This window comes from Bactrocera neohumeralis, chromosome 2 (assembly GCF_024586455.1).
Source record: "Bactrocera neohumeralis isolate Rockhampton chromosome 2, APGP_CSIRO_Bneo_wtdbg2-racon-allhic-juicebox.fasta_v2, whole genome shotgun sequence".
NCBI lineage: Eukaryota > Metazoa > Arthropoda > Insecta > Diptera > Tephritidae > Bactrocera > Bactrocera neohumeralis.
The window spans coordinates 26,789,967-26,803,189 of NC_065919.1; the positions used below are offsets into that span (position 1 = coordinate 26,789,967).

At 36.6% G+C, this 13,223-nt stretch overlaps 1 protein-coding gene across 1 annotated transcript in view; it reads right to left on the reverse strand.

The window, feature by feature from the left end:
* The window catches only part of LOC126759647 (IDLSRF-like peptide), a 161,982-nt gene that overhangs the window by 21,182 nt on the left and 127,577 nt on the right, over positions 1 to 13,223 (reverse strand). Inside the window, exon 3 of the mRNA XM_050474614.1 lies at positions 11,236 to 11,364. Within this exon, the coding sequence (XP_050330571.1) occupies positions 11,236 to 11,364 (129 nt within the window). The remainder of the gene's footprint in view (positions 1 to 11,235; positions 11,365 to 13,223) is intronic.

The window sequence follows — 13,223 nt, forward strand, 5'->3', positions numbered from 1 at the left end:
TTTCAGCAAAAAAGAGGTTAATTGATTTTCTTAAATTTGATTAGTAGAACTTGATTCAAAAAGTGCTGAAAATCAGGTAACTAACTAACCAGTAAATCACGGGAAGCGAAATTTAATATATTCAGCTTTGTTCTGCATTTCAATTCAGTTTTGAAATCGATAGTACCTGTTCCAAAAATGGAATAATTTTGATATAATATCGAAGTATTCACATATTTAAATGAAATTTGCAAAAGAAAAACTTCTAATCGATGTAAACTGAATATCTGATGAGCTGAGAGTGCGTACTTTTACCTTAATATCACTGAATCTGCATTCTAGCACTGAAGCTGTGGACCTTGTTTGAGTACAGTAACCACTGCTTAGCAACCTTCACCTGTGCGATAGCGAAATCTTTCTGGTTCAAAGATAAACCCAAGAAGTCTTTTGAATCACTTTTCTATCTAAACACTGTCCTGTTTCAGCACTTACGCGGCGAGCAAAAGATTTTGGAGAAAGCAAATTGTCAAAGCTGTTGCAAGAAGGTGAGATGGAAACGTCGAGATAATGTTTTTTCCACATTCCAATTTTTGCTAAATAAACTTAATAGCCACTGCGATACTGTAGTAAAAGTGTGGCATGCGTGCCGTCAATATATCCAACCGCTTTAGTAATAATATTTTCACGGAAGTGCCAATTTTTTTTGTATATTAAATACTACTTTGCTCATTCCACAATATGCTTCAATGTTAAATACCGAATAAAATTATTGTAACAGTATATCACCACCTAGAGGATGGTGCCATGTGTAGGAGTTCAGGCAAATGAGGAAAGTTCTCTGAGCGCCATTCACTTGAGAGTGGTCAAAACCGGTTCTTTTACTTGGACTTAGACTAAGTATCCTCTGGGTAACCAAAGAACATCCGTTTGCAGGCAGCTAAAGTGAGAAGACGAACCATCTCTCCCCAGGGTTGTGCGCTTTGTTTGGGACACGTCACGTTAAAAAAACATCCCCAATGAAAAGATCAAGACGGCCTCGGATGAGAGAACCCCGTTTTGATGACAACCACTGCAACGTGTAAAGCATTACGATTTAAGGCCATGCACCTGGAATGTCCAGTCCCTTAATTGCGCATTTATTACAAGGCCATATAAAGAGCGCAAATTTCGTTGGGTATTCGTGGTGGGTGGTATTCACCATCACATCTCACAAAGCAAAGTTTATCACCATATCGCTGATTTGCCCCCACGCCGCGACGGAAGAGAAAGACGATATGACTTAAGATGTCTTCTATGAGCGGTTGAAGCGCATCTATGATATCGTAATCGCGCTTGGCGTCTTTAACAAAGTCGCTTAACAACGAATCTAGCTTTGGCACAACGGTCAGTGAATTTAGCCTCCATAATGGAACATCCCTAAAAAGGTTGAGGCTGATCGACTTCGACGGAGGCCGAAATAAAGTTGCTTATAGTACTAGATTCCAGCATAGGATATTCATAAAGCCAGCTGGCTGTCTCCGGACCATAAAACCACCAACCCTGTCGATAATGTTGTGATGTGATGTTGACGTTGACTCGGACAAGGAAGGTTCAACGTCGAGAAGCTGCAATCACAACAGACAGCCAAACGATTTTCTACTCGACTTGCAGTTCTGCGTAAAGAAGTCGCGAAGAAAGAAAATTTTAAGACTGGAGCATAATCTTGTGAAACCCTCAGAGGTGATCTATTGAATGATGTCCAGAGCATACTGAAATTATGAAGGGAAAACTTCTCCAGCCTACTGAATGGCAGTGAAAGTATAACGCCAGGAGAAGGCGAACCCGATTCCCCAATCGATGCCCGAATATCGAATTGCAATTACACGTCTGAAGAACAACAAAGCGGAGGAGGCCGATGGATTGCCTGTCATGCTATTCAAACACGGCGGCGAAGAACTGATAGGGAGCAAGCATCAGCTTCGTGGTAGAATATGGTCGGACGAAAGCATGTCCAACGATTGGAATTTAGGTGTGCTCTGCCCAATCCACAAAAATGGGACCTTACAATCTGCGCCAACTACCAACCTCCTCAACATCGCATATGAGGTTCTATCGAGCGAACTGTGTGAAAGGTTAAAGGACGCCATCAACAAACTGATTGAACTTTACCAGTTTGGCTTTAGGCATGGAAAATCTGCAATCGACCAGATATTCGCCATACATCAAATCTTGAAATAAACCCGTGAAAGGCAAACCGACACAAACCACCTCTTCATCGATTTTGAAGCCGACTTCGACAGCATGAAAAGGAATTCCTCTATGTCTGAACTTGGTATCCCCGCAAAGCTAATACGGCTGTGTAAGCTGACGTTCAGCAACATCAAAAGCTTCATCAGCGTCGCGGAGGATCTTTCAGTGCCGTTTCAGATAAGGAGATTTTCTGTAATATACAAGGTGTGTTCCAAAGTAAACAAGACTTTTTGAATCTAGCGCCACCTGATGGCGCCATCTATATGTCGACTCTGCTATTTTTATCAATTGTCCAGTGAGAAAGTTTCATGACATTTCATATATTGGAAGTAAAGCTATTGCGTTTTAAATGTCAGTATGTTTATGTTATTGGTGCGAAAATGAGCTTCGAACAAAGAGCCAACATCAAATTTTGTTTTAAAATTGGTAAAACTTTTACCGGAATGCCTCAATTGATGAAACAAGTTTATGACGATTATTGCCTATCCCGTAGCAGAGTGCACGAGTGGTTTCAACGTTTTCAAAGTAGTCGAGAGGTCATAAATGACGATCAACATGTGGGCCAATCAAAATCCAAGATCACCAGAAGTTCCATCGAAATTGTGCGTGAATTCATCAAAAATCAGTCGAAATCATCATTGAAATTCATGGAAATGGAATTGAACATTTCCAAAACTTCGATTTATCGCATTTTGACTAAACATTTGGGCTTACGAAAGGTGTGTGCACGGTTTGTTCCGCACAAATTGACTGACGACCAGAAAATTGCTCAGAATCCGTCTCATCGATCGACGTTTGTGACCGATTATTTGACCAAAAATCACATTTTAATCATTAAGCACTCCTCGTATTCACCTGATATGGCAACGTGCGACTTCTTCCTTTTCGGAAAAATGCATTTGCCCATGAAAAGAAAGCGTTATGCGGACGTAGAGGCCATTCAAAATACTTGAACCGTCATACTGGCGGCCATCCCGGTCAACGCGCTTAAACACTCGTTCACCATGCTTTTATTTTGCCAAAAAAAAAACAGTTTTTTTTTTTTTTTTTAAGTCCTGTTTACTTTGGAATGCACCTTGTATTGCTGGAGAAAATAATTCGAGCTGCAGCGCTAAATAAAGAAGGTACAAGCGAGTGTTTGAGAGAGATAACCTTCAAAAAAGGGTAAAGAACTCTTTCGAGAGATAATAAACATCCCCCATTAAATTCGTAGTTTATTTGAAACTGTGTCTTTAATAAGTGGGGATCCTCGAAATGGATCACCCTTTACATCTCTGTAAATAATCACTTCATTAACGCGCAAAATTATACATAATTTAGAATAAGTTTTTCCTAACGCTTGATATATTTTTGAGTTTTTGGTGATATATGTACATAGATTGACGTCATGGAAAGTCAGACTTTTATACTTAGAAAATGCTGATATGAATGGTAGTACTCAAACCAAACTCAATTTATTTATATCAATTTCTACTTAAGTAGATATGTTAAAAGTACAAAAATAATTTCCCATTCGAATTGGGGTTAATGCTGTGAATAGTGGTATATTCAGCCTAACCTGTATACCCCATTCCAAATGAAATCTTAATGTTCAGATTAATCCAAACTTCTCTATAACCTATTTCTTTAAGTTTATCCCGTTGGATATAAGCTCAAGTGCTTAATGCAACCCATATGCTCATGGAATTATTCACACAAGCAACTCATTTATATATTCATCTATACATACATATATGTATACTTATTTGCATTCTTTTCATGCTCACTAAAAGACCAAACATGCCCCAAGCTATTTCAATAACTACGACTATGAGCACGTATATTCCTCCTCCATACCTCTTTCCTCGCCGCTTTACTAGCATATGTATATAAGTTATTTATTTAGTTTATACACAGCACCAACAACAGTGTTTGTTTTGTTTTGCTGCTTTTACGTCGTGAAAATATTGTAGTTCGGTTGGCATTTTTCTGATTTCCCCGAAGGTGCAAATAAAATTCGTATTGCATTTAAGGACCGAGCGAATAAACTAAACAACGAGTGCACACACATATTGTTGTACACAAATTGAAAAACAGCGTAAATAAATTTACAAATATCTGAGGTCATAACTAGAAAATTCTAATAAATTTCCCACATGAGAGCACAGTGAATATTACCCGGTTCCGTGCAACAATTGGCCTTAAAATAATTGAGGTGAATGCAAACATGCTGTGGAGTTTGTTGTTATTTTAACATTTTTGTGTTTGTGTATTAAGTTGGAGCAATGTTATTGTTTGCATAACAAAATTAAGTACTTTTAATTAATGAAATTGAATGGTCTTCTAAAATATTTTATATTTTAGGATATATTTCTAAGTTCAGAGAAATCGAATTTGTAGTCTTTGGTAAAAGTGTGTTACATCAATATCATTTAAATCTCCTTTTATAGAATCAAATACGAGCTTTTAGTTCGGGTTTAGTATTTCCATAACATTAAGTAGGTGCATCTGTGATTGAACAATATCTTTAGATGGAAGGGGTACCATAACAAAATCACTGTTTCATGTATTTTAATGCAAATCTTTTTGACTTCTCCAAAATATGTTGTCGAGGCAAAGCAAGCATGCAAACTTTTAATCTAATTTTCCATAAAATTGCTTTAATCTCGATTGGAAAGGTCTTCATTGCTTTTGTTTTTTGGTCTCGACTTGTTTTTGAAACACTATTCGCTAATTGTTGGACACTTTCTACGTTATATTCATAAACCCACATTTCTTTGCCAGTAATGATGCTTTTGATGAATATAAGGTATTCTTTGTGATCTATAATCAACGTCACTTTTGTAAAAGTTTGAGGTATTTTGGTACGATTTCAGCATTGATTCGCTGCATACCCAAAACATTAACCAAAATATGTTGACTCATTCCTTTAGATATGTTCATATCGTATACGATTTCTTTATTGTCAACAGAACGACTTTCAACTTTTAATTTTTCGATGTTTTCGTCATTAACAGAGATGGACGGACGACTTACAGGAGATAAGTTTGCGATGACTGCAGGGCCTTCTCTAAATACTTTGTGTCACCCAAATATTTTGACTTACAGGATATAAGTCCAACGAACATAAAAAAAATCGACTATGTTTTGATGGTATTTCAAAATTATTTGAGCTATACCAACCATGATCAGTGAACACATTTTTAGTGACATTGCATGACTTGGTTTTAAAGCGTGCAAATTCGGATTGTAATTCTGTCTATTTCTCGTACGACTTTTCATAGAATTTATCAGTTTCTCTCACTTATTAATCAAACACCAGTGAAGAAATTGAAATAAAATTGAGGACAAATATTCCATCGAATGTTCAGCAAATATCATCCAAAATCTTTGAAATCTGCTATAAATTTCCATCAAATACCGAATATGACATTCAGCATATAGCCTAATGTACGTTAAAAATATACGAAAATATATACTGCGGTTAACTGCCTCTTTCTATTGTAATACAACGATAAGGAATATATTATATAATAAAGTGAAATCCATCCAGTCCTACTACACCATATAATTATATAATGGATTTCTTGGGAATTTTCCGCATCGGTTCAAATCTACATCTACTTCCATAGGTTCTTTATAGGTTAGGTTAGTTGGCTGATCAACGATCGCACGTGGATTGGTATATGTAGTCCTTTATGAAGCCATGGAAAAGAAGAACTCCTGTGTTTGGATCTAGATTAGCAAAATGCTTAGTAGGCAATAAAAAATTGTATAGGCGTTCTATTTCAATTCCCGCTAGCTCGTTGCGATGTCTGAAAGTATGCGCTCCAAAGTGCTTAGGTCTTGACCTCCCAAAGGCGGTACAGTCAAGAAAGAATTGTTGAGTTGTTTCCACCTCATTTTCTTTCAAACAGTTTTTGCAAACGGCATCCGGTAAGACTTCGTTCTCCTACGATTAATATTGGGCCAAAAGGCGTCTACCACAGCGCAAGTACCGATGGGGATCCATCGGTTTTAGGACTCCTTGCTGGCTCAACAACTCTACAATTTTCTGCGATTCCCGCTATGGCCCGACACTCATATCAGTTTTATCACAAAGACACTCGATGCTATTGATAGCGAGGTTAAGCACTCATCGACCAACACTTAACGCACTGTAAATGAGTTCGAGGCTAGCTTCGCCGCTCTGCTATCCGAGTGTATGGTCACTTTTCTGAAGGAGGCTGCACACCGGAGCAGCAGATCTACTGCTACCTTATTGTCTGCAACCTCGGCTTGGAAGGCACTGCAATAGAAAGGAAGTCTGAAGCTGGAGTTGATAGAGAGTTCCTGATAGTAAACCTCTCAACCATCCTTCCCCCCAAGCTTTGACCCACCCGTATATGAGCTCTTGATTTTGAAAGTGGTATAAGTCAAAAATTTTAAAAATCTACTTTATCAGCTATTACTTATCAAATCTTATTAAAATACCATAATCTGAAGAGATTAGCAGCAAGCCATGCAAATTAACTCTTTAAAATGTGCTTATTTTTTAGTTGTTAACTGAAATACAGATATTGTTCGTTTTGATAGTGGTATAAGTCGGTGTATTCACAAAGTAATTTTGTCATGTCTTCAGATAGTGGTTCGGTTATGATGAAGTAAAACTTTTAATGTAAAACCTACTATTTAAAGTTAATTGTAGACATTTTACAAATAAATATAAGTAATGCTCCTAAGAAATGGAAACGAATAAGAATGATATCGTCTTCTGATGAATCTGCTCATAGTTTAAAAGTGAATTCGGAACCCTTACAAATGGAAGAAAGCAAAATGAAATCAAGAAAGAAGAAAAGCAATCAACAGAATTATGCACAAAATATAAGAAAAATTAAGAGAAATGGTGGAGAGGAATATCAAACAAAAAACTCTAAGCCCGTGAGTGCTAAACTTTTCGAAAATATGGATTGTCTTTGTTCCAAAAAGTGTTTAAATGGAATCGGATATGAAGACAGGAAAGCTAATTTTGATTATTTTTGGAACTTAGCAAGTTTCGAAAAACAGAATATGTTTCTGTATGGTTTGATTAGATAACAATCAATAAAACAAAAACGCCCCAGAAATCCCAAAGGATATATGAGAAAATGGAGTCTTAAGTTTCATCTATATGTATGTATGTATGAGTTTCTGTTTGCAAAAATTTTTTTTTGATATTTTCAAAATATCTAACGGAAGATTAAGCCGTGCCTTAAATTCTGAAACACCTGGAATGGATGGTCGTGGCAAAATGGCTAGTTCATCTAGAAAAACATCATATTCTGAGTTTTCCAGAATGTGAGAGCCGTTACACGCGATCACATCACACTTCAGGTCGAAAGTATCTAAGTGCTGACTTAGATATTCGAAAAATGTATGGGCTATATGTGGAAAAATGTGATGAAAATAATACATCATGTGTAAAGGAGTGGACTTATAGAAAAATATTTAATACCGAGTTCAACCTAAATTTTCATACTCCTCGTAAAGACACGTGCCAAAAGTGTGATTCGATAAAGCTAAAAAATGAAGCATCCAGTAATGAAGACGAGAAGATGCATCTTATGGAAATTCGTGATTCACATCTTAAAAGTGCCGAACAGGCTAGAAAAGGTTTAACAGATGACATACAAAAAACAAGTAAGGAAGAGCTAAGTTCGGGTGTTACCGAACATTTTATACTCTCGCATAAAGTGATAATCGAGATTTCATTATCCGTCATTTGCATATTTTTCAAATACCGTATTTGTGTAAAGTTTTATTCCGCTATCATCATTGGTTCCTAATGTATATACTCGTATTATACAGAAAAGGCATCAGATGGAATTCAAAATAGTGTTATATTGGAAGAAGGCGTGGTTGTGAACCGATTTCACCCATATTTCGTACACGTCATCAGGGTGTTAAGAAAATATTACATACCGAATTTGATTGAGATCGGAAAAGTAGTTCCTGAGATATGGTTTTTGGTCCATAAGTGGGCGACGCCACTCCTATTTTCAATTTTTAAAAGAAGCCTAGGTGCAGCTTCCTTCTGTCATTTCTTCCGTAAAATTTAGCGTTTCTGACGTTTTCTGTTAGTCGGTTAACGCACTTTTAGTGATTTTCAACATAACCTTTGTATGGGAGGTGGGCGTGGTTATTATCCGATTTCTTTCATTTTTGAACTGTATATGGAAATGCCTGAAGGAAACGACTCCATAGAGTTTGGTTGACATAGCTATAGTAGTTTCCGAGATATGTACAAAAAACTTAGTAGGGGGCGGGGCCACGCCCACTTTTCCAAAAAAATTACGTCCAGATATGGCTTAGTTATGACACTTTATAGGTTTTCGGTTTCCGCCATTTTGTGGGCGTGGCAGTAGGTCGATTTTGCCCATCTTCGAATTTAACCTTCTTATGGAGCCAAGGAATACGTGTACCAAGTTTCATCATGATATCTCAATTTTTTCTCAAGTTACAGCTTGCACGGACGGACGGACGGACAGACAGACAGACATCCGGATTTCAACTCTACTCGTCACCCTGATCACTTTGGTACATATAACCCCATATCTAACTCTTTTAGTTTTAGGACTTACAAACAACCGTTATGTGAACAAAACTATAATACTCTCCTTAGCAACTTTGTTGCGAGAGTATAAAAATCGAATTATTTATACATCCTGAGCATTATTATAATTTAATAAAATCATGTAAGATGAGAAACCCATTTTCGGTAGTACAAATGGATCAAAAAGATTTTATTTCTACAAGACAACTAAAAGAATCAACGAATAATAGAAAGAAAAACATCAATGGAGAAGCTGTGCCTTGGTTAAAAATACAATGAATCAGATTTCTAAAAAATGTCCCATATAAGATGTTTTATAAAACTTCCTTGGATAACAACTCCGAATTCAAAGTATTAGACCTCTCACCTAAAAAAGGAAGACCTAGAATATACGGAAATATTGATTTACTTCCATTATTCACAACCATTAGACCAATAACAAAAGAAAAACGTAAAGATATGATAGATATACTACCCTATATTCCACCAATTTTTCACAAACACTTTATTTTCCTAAATACTAATGAATAATTTACTTAGTCACAATGCAATGAGTTTGAATAAAATGTTGATTACTAATAAAATTGTTTCATTGGTGGTATAAGTCATTTATAATAACATGCAGTTAATTTTGAAAGTTGTACAAATCATTTAAACCTTTCAAAACCACATTTTCTTTTAAAAATAGCTGTAAATTTTAAAATCATAATGAATACTTGTTTGTTGGGACTACTTTACTGTCGAAAAATCATAATCCATAATGCAAGAACATTTTTTAATCCTTTAAAATGCAAAACTCTAACTATCTCGAAACAAAAAAATATGACTTATACCACTTTCAAAATCATCGGCACATATAAGCTCACTGCCCCGCTCCTCCAACGAATTTTTCCCACCCTTAGCTCCTGCGTCGGTATATGGGCAGAGAAGGTGCTGCCGGAGTTCGGTTTGGCGACCTTAGTGCCAAATGATGAGCGCCGCCCTTTGTACACTCTAGAGTTTCTTTGCAAGTGTGGTCTACTCCCTTAATACAATAATTTTCATTTATCGGCTATTAAATGACCCAAATGAGGTTTTACAAAATTGATCGAGCCCTTTGTGTAACCCCTTAATATGCGTTATTATATTTCCGTATGCGTTCCTTGTCCGTATGTATGTCCGACTGTCCATCTGTCTGCATATATATCCCTCAATTTTTCAGCTATCGGTCATATAATTTTTCACATGTCCGTTCCTCACCAAGAAGCTTCAGTGCAACCGAAATTAACCTTTTTTCTTTATTTGAAAACTTTTTGAGCTATTTAGTAAGAAAAATAAAACATACATATTTCTACGCAGATGTGCGTATAAAACCCTGTCATTCCGTTAGTTGTATCATATTATCCTGTTTAATTAGCATTGATTGATGTGAAAAAGGGGAAGAAGGGGGTCATCCTAGGGTTCATGGGTAGGTTGTTCGTTGCGTTCGGGAGGGAAGACTGCTATAAAAACGCAAAAATTGATAAAAACTGGGAAGTCTTGCTTACACATATTGCATTTCAACTGTCATATATCATTTATCGCGTTCGCTGTCAGCATGTGTGTAGCGTACATACCTACCTACTGCTACATATGTATATGTATACCACTATAAAAGATAGCAACTTATATACCTACTCACTCATATATGTATGTATATATGTACTAGCTTCCACATGACTGTCACCGTTCTCGCCTACGAGCTTTAGAGGCTCAAAAAGCAATTTATCTCCTGACCAATGCATTTCGAGCAACTGACACCGAGCTGAGCACATCCGTCAAATTTGACAGTCAGTGCTTCGTAGCGCGTAGGTGCGATTGTTTCATACGATCCACTCGTCACAGTTGTTTCCTTTGTTGTTTTTGTTGTTGATTGTTATGGAAAACTCTCAGCAATCAAGGCAAATGCATTTTTACTGAATCGAATTGTGAATATATGAGGAGCAGTTGCCTGAGCTGTTCTCAATTTAGGGTGCGTGGATATGAGTTTAAAAAGCAATTCAAAAGTAGTAAGAGTCTTTTTCGTATATTTTTAAGTTATTGGATACATTTCAGATATATAAATAAACATTAGAAGTAATTTATGGTATTTAAAATTACTTTTTTGCCAAATGCCTCCAGATCAGAAAGTTTAAAATCTCTTTGAAAAAGGTTGTCTTTTCTAATGTTAATATTCTCGCTATAAATTACGGCGCCTCTAACTGCATATATGGCATTCATAAATTCTGTATTTAAATATCGCCGAACTCTCTCATGTTTGTACTATTATATCTCTCTCTCATGTCGCAAATCAAGTTTTTAGTGCTCTCTGCAATTACGAAATCAAATACTCATGCAGCCAATGTGATCGTCAATTACGCTTAATAATATTTTGTGTCTCTCGATATCCTGGCATTTCCAGCTAGCTCAACTCTAATTTTCACAAATGCCGTTATTCACACGAATGTGTTTTCACTTACCTGCCGTACAGAGTCGCATGTCCTCGTCATAGCCATCGGAGCAATCGGGCGCACCATCGCATAAATATTGAATGGAAATGCAATTACCATCACCCGGACACTTGAACGGCTCATATGGATGGCAGGCATCTACACCAGGCAACCACCAACCGCACCACGGCACCACAAGCAATCAACCCGTGCATAAACGAGTCGCACAATAGCAAAATATGAGCAGAGATTTATGTCGGTGAGATGGAGTAATTTACGAATGACCAAGTGTATAAATATTATGGCAGTTGATTAGCAGCGGTTTGGTTGAGTCAACGGTCAGGCGAGTTGCAGCCAGCCATCAGGGGGTGACGCGTGTGACGTTTAACATTGTCGACATTCATCGTTGAGGTGACCAGTCAATTACAATTGCAGTTGTTGTTGGCGTTGCAATTAATTGGTATTACGTTGGAAAATACGACATCCGATTGCGACAAATTGAATTTGTTATGGATTTTGGTGAGCCCATGTGCGTTGAGTTGGTGGCGTTTTTCAGCATTTTTTAGTCGAAATTAATTGGTAATTTGCATGAAATGACAAGGAGAAAAATGGGAAATTGGTTATTATATCAATATTTGTATTTTTCATATTTGTACTCATACATATAGATATTCTCAGCCATACTAATGTAATTAAGCACTATTATACAAATTAATGTTCATTAAATATAATATCATTTCTACTCAAACTCATATTCCTCGTACTCGTACTCATATTCAGATTCGTATTCATAGTCATATGTGTACTTATGCGCTTTTACTTCTAATACTATGAATAGTTAAATTGCTATTTGTACTCATATTCATATTTAGACTCATATGTATACTGATACTTATATTTCTACTCATACTCATTTTCACACTCATATGTATGTATACTCAAACTTATTTATCTGCTCATACTCATATTTAGATTTAGATTCATACTCATACTCATAAGTGTACTCATACTAATACATCTACTCATACTCATATTCGGATTCAGATACTTCTTCATACTCCTATTTCTACTCGTAATCATATTCCTACGAAAACTCATATGTGCACTCATACTCATATTCCTAGTAATATTCATATAATATCCCATATCCATATTAGTATTCGCATACATTCACATACATTTTTTCCTGAAATTCAGTTTCCAGTTCGCAAGCCAACATCTTATACTTTGCATACATTCGATAACCTTCCTTATTTTCCTTTAACAAACTAAACTAGAGTTTCATTCCCAATATAATAGTGTTGTAAATGACTAGCCGATAAAAATCGTAAACCAATTCACAAACACCTACACACTTACATACATAGCGGCAACAATTTTCCTCTAAAAATCGCACCCCTGTCTGCTTCTCTCCCTGCGCAAGCATAAACTCTTTGACGTGATTGCGTCCCAAAAAGTGCCAGCTAAACTTGCGATTTAATAGTCTGCCAGACAATGGCGGCTACAATCGGCGCAAGTGTCAACAGCAGCAACACATGAAACCCAACCGCCATAAGCAAATAGCTATGTGAGGCCCACATGGCGTATACTTAACACGCAATTTACCGGAAATTATTTGCGCTCTACCCATTGGATTTTTGTTGAAATTGTGTCACTTTCTCATTTTATATATGTAGTTGTCTGCCATTGTAACCTCTAAATGGCGTGACTTAAAGCGGGTTACACCAATGTACTTGCCTCATGACCTCTTTATTTCACACAGATTTCTTGGGTTATTGATTTTGTGCTTTGATTTTGCATAAGCGTACGAATATATGTATGTACGTATGTACATTGTTATGTGCTTGTACATGCTCAAGCAATAATCGGTTTGCTTGTTCATTTTCCGTTTTCCGCTTGCTGAATGTCTGCTTCTGCTTAAAGGGTCAATTCTTCCAATAGTTTAACGTGCTCTGCGTTTATTTTGTATTTTATGCAGCGCTGTGCAAAGGCAAATGGTAGCGAAGTGAAATTTATAT